Raw genomic sequence first — 7,082 nt, forward strand, 5'->3', positions numbered from 1 at the left:
TATCATCAGGACCACGGGCATACTACTGAGGACTGCAGGAGTCTGTGGAATCACCTAGATCAATTGGTCCGAGAAGGAAAGCTACGTCACCTGCTACACCCATCGAGCGGCCATCCTGGCCCAGCAACACAAGAACCTCGAAGAGACGTGTCTTTAAGACCCCCCACCGGGACGATACATGTCATCCTCGCTGCACCAGGAAGAACTGGGCCACCCATCCCCAGGGTATTAGCCGTGGACTGTCTTCCCTCCGAGGGCAGACAAAGGGAGCCCAAAAGGATAAAGAAGGGAAGCTCTTTGATACTGGGATTCTCGGATGAGGATAAGGAAGGAACAATTCAGCCTCACGATGACGCCTTGGTGGTCACCTTGCGGATTGGGGGTTTCGATGTGAAAAGGGTATTAGTAGACTCTGGAAGTGCGGTGGAGATAATGTACCCCGACCTATACAAAGGGCTGAATCTGAAGCCAGAAGATCTGACAGCTTATGACTCCCCCCTCCTCAGCTTTGAGGGGAAGCTCGTTACACCAAAAGGGCAAATCCGACTTCCCGTGCAGACTGGGGCGGAAGTGGTGGAGGTAAATTTCATCGTGGTCGACGCTTATTCACCCTACACCGCGATAGTCGCAAGGCCCTGGATCCACAGCCTAGAGGCCGTAACCTCCACACTTCACCAGAAAGTGAAATACCCCTCCAGAGGACGAGTGGAAGAGATCCGAGGAGATCAGGCCGTGTCCAGGAAGTGTGTGGTGGCCGCCATTTTTCATCGGCCCTTGGTCGAGACCTCGATCCCAAAGAGCTTATAGCAACCAGCCTCCTCGGCAGAGCAAGACAAGGGGCTGGCCGAGGAGATAAGGTGTGAAGGTTTAGATAGGGTTGCTGTCAGCAACGACCCGGAGAAGTTCTTTCAGGTCGGCTCTGAATTACCGTCTCAGGAAAAGGAGGAACTGATCAAATTTCTCAGAGAAAATGTTGATGTATTCGCTTGGGACGCCTACGATGCCCCTGGAGTTGATCCCAGCCTCATCTGCCACCACCTGAACGTCAACCCCTCTTCCACTCCGAGGAAACAACCGCCCCGACGCCCCTCAAAGGAGCACGCTGGTGCCGTGAGAGACGAAGTGGCCAAGTTGAAAAGAGCAGGGGCTATCAAAGAGGTCTTTTACCCTGAATGGCTGGCGAACACAGTGGTGGTGAAGAAAAAGACGGGGAAATGGAGGGTCTGCGTGGACTTCACGGACCTGAACAAGGCGTGCCCCAAGGACCCATTCCCCCTTCCCAAAATTGATCGATTGGTAGATGCAACTGTGGGACATCCTCGAATGAGCTTCCTGGACGCCTTCCAGGGCTATCATCAGATACCCCTTGCGCTGGAGGACCAAGAAAAAACGGCTTTCATGACGCCCCTCGGAAATTACCATTATAAGGTGATGCCCTTCGGGTTAAAGAACGCGGGCTCAACCTACCAGAGGATGATGACTCGGATGTTCGAACCGCAACTGGGCAAGATTATTGAGGTGTATATAGACGATATGGTTGTAAAGAGCAAGAGGGTTTCCGAGCACGTACAAGACCTGGGAACTATCTTCGCTGTCTTAAGGGAGCACCGGTTGCGGCTGAATGCTTCCAAATGTTCATTCGGGGTCGGGTCGGGGAGATTCCTAGGGTACATGGTCACCCATAGAGGGATAGAAGTAAGCCCTGACCAAATCAAGGCCATTAACAGTCTACAGACTCCTCGGAACCCGAAGGAAGTGCAGAAGCTCACTGGCATGATTGCGGCCTTAAGCCGGTTCATATCACGATCGGCGGATCGATGTCGACCTTTTTATCTCCTGATAAACAAGTGGAAAAAGTTTAAGTGGTCGGAGGATTGCGTTCAGGCTTTCCAGCAGCTCAAGGACTACCTGTCCCGACCACCCATCATGTCCAGTCCGGAGGCAGACGAGGTGCTGTTTGCTTACATCGCCGTAGCTCCCCACGCTGTAAGCCTGGTATTAATACGGGATGATAATGGAGTGCAGCGACCGGTGTACTATGTGAGCAAGTCACTACATGAAGCCGAGGTGCGATACCTACCCCTAGAAAAGGCAATTCTGGCGATAGTGCATGCAACCCGAAAGCTTCCTCATTACTTTCAGGCGCACACGGTCATCGTCCTGACTCAGCTTCCACTTCGAGCCGTGCTTCGAAGTGCTGACTACACAGGAAGGATCGCCATGTGGAGTGCTCTTCTGGGGGCTTTTGATATTAAATATATGCCCAGACCCTCCGTCAAGGGACAGGTCCTCGCGGACTTGGTAGCAGAGTTTGCTGAGCCCTCTATAGAAACAATGACCGAGATGAAAGGCCTGGGCGGAAAGCTGGTTGGCACAGTTTCAGCCGGCGAGACCGTGCATTGGAAGGTCTACGTGGATGGCGCGGCCAATCAGAGAGGATCAGGAGTTGGGATAGTTTTAATATCGCCAGACGGCGCTGTCGTTGAAAAGTCATTAAGACTCGGATTCTCGGCTACGAACAATGAAGCCGAATACGAAGCCTTGCTTCAAGGAATGACAATGGTTCAAAGGTTGGGTGGGAGAATAATTGAAGCCTTCTCGGACTCTAGATTAGTGGTCGGACAAGTGATGGGAGAGTTGGAAGCTCGAGATACTAGGATGCAAGAGTATCTGGGACAGGTCAAACGGCTACAGGAGAGCTTTAAATCCTTCAATTTAACGCACATTTCCAGGAGCGTAAACACTCACGCAGACTCGCTGGCCACACTTGCCACGTCCTCGGCACGCAATTCGCCACGAGTAATCCTAGTCGAAGATCTAGTTAAGGCCAGTCCCATCAGCGCAAACCCGATCCAAGTCCATCAGATAAGACAGAGCCCCAGTTGGATGGACCCCCTAAAGAATTTCCTCCAAGATGAGATCCTACCGGAAGAAAGACTAGAAGCCGAGAAGATACGTAGAAATGCTCCTCGTTTTTGGCTGTCAGAGGACCGCAAGCTTTATCGGCGCTCCTACTCTGGACCATACCTACTCTGCGTACATCCGGAGGAGTCCGAGTCTCTTCTTGAAGAGCTGCATGAAGGAATTTGTGGAAGTCACACCGGAGGAAGATCGCTGGCGCACAGGGCACTCACCCAAGGATACTGGTGGCCGAACATGCAGAGACAAGCCCAGGAGTACGCTAAGAAGTGTGATCAGTGCCATAGATTCGCCCCAAATATCCACCAACCCGGAGGGGTTCTCAACCCACTCTCCAGTCCATGGCCATTCGCGCAGTGGGGCCTTGATATTGTCGGACCTTTCCCCAAGGCTGCGGGGAACAAGCGATACATAATAGTCGGAACCGATTACTTCACTAAATGGGTGGAGGCTGAACCTTTGGCTAACATTAGGGACGTGGACGCCCAGAAATTCATCTGGAAGAACATCATCACCCGCTTCGGAACTCCGAGGACACTCATTTCCGACAATGGCCTTCAGTTTGACAGCAAGAATTTCAGGGAGTATTGCCGTGAGTTTGGGATCCTTAATCGATATTCCACCCCCGCGTATCCCCAAGGAAATGGGCAGGTCGAGGCCGTAAACAAGGTCATAGTGAACGGATTGAAGAAAAGATTGGATGAGTCAAAGGGGAGATGGGTAGAAGAATTACCGCACGTCTTATGGACATATCGGACAACGCCACGGCGTTCCACCGGTGAGACCCCCTTCTCAATGACTTACGGGGCTGAGGCTGTGCTCCCGATCGAGAACAATTTCCCCACATTGAGGTCTAGCTCGCTTACGCCAAACGATAACGATGAGTTGCTAGGAAGAAGTCTGGATCTAGCCGAGGAAAGAAGAGAGAAGGCCACGATTCACATGGCTTATTATCACCAGAAGCTAAGACAAGGGTATGATGCTAACGTCAAGCTGCGGCCTCTGGGTCCAGGTGATCTCGTGATGAGGAAGGTTCTTGGCAGCGCAAAGAACCCCTCTTGGGGCAAGTTGGGGCCCAATTGGGAGGGACCTTACCGAGTCACGTCCGTGGCCGGAATAGGCGCCTACTACTTAGAAGATTTGGATGAAAAAGCTGTACCTCGACCATGGAATGTAAATAACCTCAGGAGGTATTATTATTAATAAGAATGGCTTAGCGTATGTTCTCTTTCATGACTGTTTACCGCTTTCCAGTTGACATTACAATTATTTATAAGTTTTAAACAGAACCCAAGTCCTGCATGGCTCCTCGGACCACAGGCTTGGGGGAAATTGTTATCTCAAACCGATTGTTTATAAGTTTTAAATAGAACCCAAGTCCTGCATGGCTCCTCGGACCACAGACTTGGAGGTAATTGTTATTTAAGCCAACTATTTATAAGCTTTAAGCCTAACCAAAGTCCTGCATGGATCCTCGGACCACAGACTTTTGGGGAAGTTATTACTCATGACAGCTCATAGTTTTAAACAGAACCTAAGTCCTGCATGGCTCCTCGGACCACAGACTCTAGGGGAAATTATTGCTCATGACAGGTCATAGTTTTAAGCAGAACCTAAGTACTGCCTGGCTCCTCGGACCACAGACTCTTGGGGAGATTATTACTTATGATAGATTGGGAGATTGTTACTTAAAGGGAATCACTTTCAATACATGCGCACAGTTCAGCACCATCGCGACCCTCAAATAAGCAACCCAAAGACCCATTTTTACTTTGACCGTTTGCTTGTATCTACCTCGTTGCAAATGTTTAAAAAAAAGCACGCTATTGACACATCCGCAGTAAGCAAAATGAACATATTATATTAATATTCCGAGTACATCAGAAAGAGAGGCCCTTACAAAAAAAGGGAAGAATAGGGCAACTCTCATTTAAAAAGAAAATGAAACAAAATAAAAAAATATATATAATGAAAACTATTTACAGAGGTTGAAAGCCTAAAAGGCTAGGCTTGAGCAGGAGGATCTTCTTTCTGCTCGGACTGAGGAGGGGGAACCTCAATTGTAGAGTCTGTGGCAAGATCCTCAGCCACATCGGGCACAAGATCCTTAGCCACAACAGGCACAAGGACGGCGTCAGACGCCGCCAGGTCTTGCTCCGAAGCAACTTGGACTTCATCAGGGTTAGCTCGGATCTCCGGAGGATAGAAGATGCTCTCGGGCGATCTCAGTGCCGAGTCCGCAGGAACTCCTGCAGCATCAAGAGCGTGAGCCCATGAAATGTCGCAATACTCCCTGCATACCTCAGGGATCTCCTCGGAAAGCCGAGCCTCAGTCTCTGCGGCCCCGAGTTGGCGAGCAGCATTCTTCTCAGCCTCTGTGGACTCTCGGATCAGCTGGGCCTCCTCCCTTGCCAGCTTCAGTTCATCCTCCACCTTTTGCAGGGCAGCCCTGAGATCCTTCACTGCCTGCCTCTCGGTGGTAAGGTTAAGCTGAGCCGTGTACAGCTGTTTGCGCTGGTCCTCCGCCTGATCCTCGGCAGTCTTCAGGCCAGCCTCTGCACTTTTACGTCGGTGCTCCGAATCCTTGAGCTCAGCCGTGAGTTTAGTGTGATCATGCTTGAGAGAACCCAAGGCTTTCTCCACCTCTGTCCGAGCCTGGGTCTCAGCCTCAGCCAGATTACGGCTATCGCGGCAAAACTCCTCAGCCACAAAGACTTGCTGAGTAATCTGCGGACAAAACAAGAGCGTCCTTAAAAGAAGAGTATATAACCTAACAGGAGCAAGTAAATGGACAAAGCAGCAAAAGGATTACTTACCAGCGCAAGATCCCTTTTAAGGGATAGGAAGAGCTCGGACTGAGTGCACCGCCTGTAGGCCTCCATGTCCCGAGGAAGAAGTAGGGGCTGCTCTAAGGCCTCAGCCACGTACCCTGCCCGGCCGCGATTATACTCTCGGACCGAAGCAGTGTAAGGAATGGCAAGCCCATCCAACTCCAACTTTGGGTCCCATGAGCGAGGGGCAGTGCGCACTTCAGCAAGGTTCCCCTCGTCCCTACTGTCCGAGGATGTACCCCTTCTGCTCCTTGGCGCCCGTGTGGTTTTCTGCTGCTTCGCCGGCTGGACAGCCACTTCGCCTTCCTCAGGTGTGTCCACCGGCCTTTTCTTCTTCAGGTCCGGATTAACCTTAAGGCCAAGGTCCGAGACACCCTGGGGGACCGCCGGGGGAAGGGCCTTGACCTGAGATGGAGTAGGCCCCTTCGAAGATTGACCCTTTGGTGACTGACCTTTCCCCCTGGAAGACATCAGCTCCTTCAAGGACTTCCCTTTTCCTGCCATAGGCTCGGCCTCTTCGTCTGAGGTATCGTCCGAGCAGATAACGATTGGGGGAACACCAACTGCAGAATGTCGGTCCTGCTCGGCTTCAGGATTGGAAGACTCCCCTAAAGGATTTTGCTGAATTTCCTCTTCGAAGTAAAACTCGTCTATTTCTGCCTCAAGAGAAAGACGGGAAGATTCTGTTTCTTCTTCAATCCGAGCAGCCGCGCCAGGCTCATCTACCGGAGGAAGCTGCTCCGCTAAGTAAGGATCCCTGACCCCAGGCAGCACTACTGGTGGTAAATCGTGTGGAGCTAGGAACCCGTCTCGGGACACGTCAATCCTGGCCAACCTCGTACTGCCCGCCCTTATAGCGTGACCGACTGCCTGGAAAGCACTGCTCAGAGGTTGATAGCCCAGAATCAGATGGGCCGCACGCAACTGCCCGTCCCCGGTAACGTAAATCTCCGACCTGAGAAGATAATTCAGCGCTGGCACATTCGTAAGATCTATCCGAGGAGCAACGTGAGTTTTGTCTGCAAACAACCAAGAAAAGTGAGGTCAGATCATGAAATCTTCCAATTGCAAAGAAAGCCAGAAAAAATAACCCCTCAACACTAAGTCCTTTCCCCAAAAAGGATCAATCCTAAAAGCGCCGCACCTGGTTTTCCCGCCCGAGTTGGACAGTGAATACCGTCGAACCACTCCCCGGAGGCAATGAGGAAGTCATCCTTCACGGTCTTATTGGAAACTGGAAGACAAGAGATCAACCTAACGGCCTCGTTCCGGGATTTAAGATAATACCCATCATCCCCGAGGCGGTGGCATTCGTACAAACAAGCCACATCA

General features: G+C 51.3%; 1 protein-coding gene across 1 annotated transcript; it reads left to right on the forward strand.

Moving 5' to 3' along the window:
- Window positions 1-432: 432 nt before the first annotated feature.
- On the forward strand, window positions 433-4,137 carry LOC126722662 (uncharacterized). Its single transcript, XM_050425805.1, has 2 exons — window positions 433-579; window positions 808-4,137. Exons 1-2 carry the CDS (start codon window positions 433-435, stop codon window positions 4,120-4,122), a joined length of 3,462 nt encoding a protein of 1,153 aa, XP_050281762.1. The 3' UTR covers window positions 4,123-4,137.
- The last annotated feature ends 2,945 nt before the right edge of the window (window positions 4,138-7,082 follow it).

This window comes from Quercus robur, chromosome 4, assembly GCF_932294415.1.
Source record: "Quercus robur chromosome 4, dhQueRobu3.1, whole genome shotgun sequence".
NCBI classification, from domain to species: Eukaryota; Viridiplantae; Streptophyta; class Magnoliopsida; order Fagales; family Fagaceae; genus Quercus; species Quercus robur.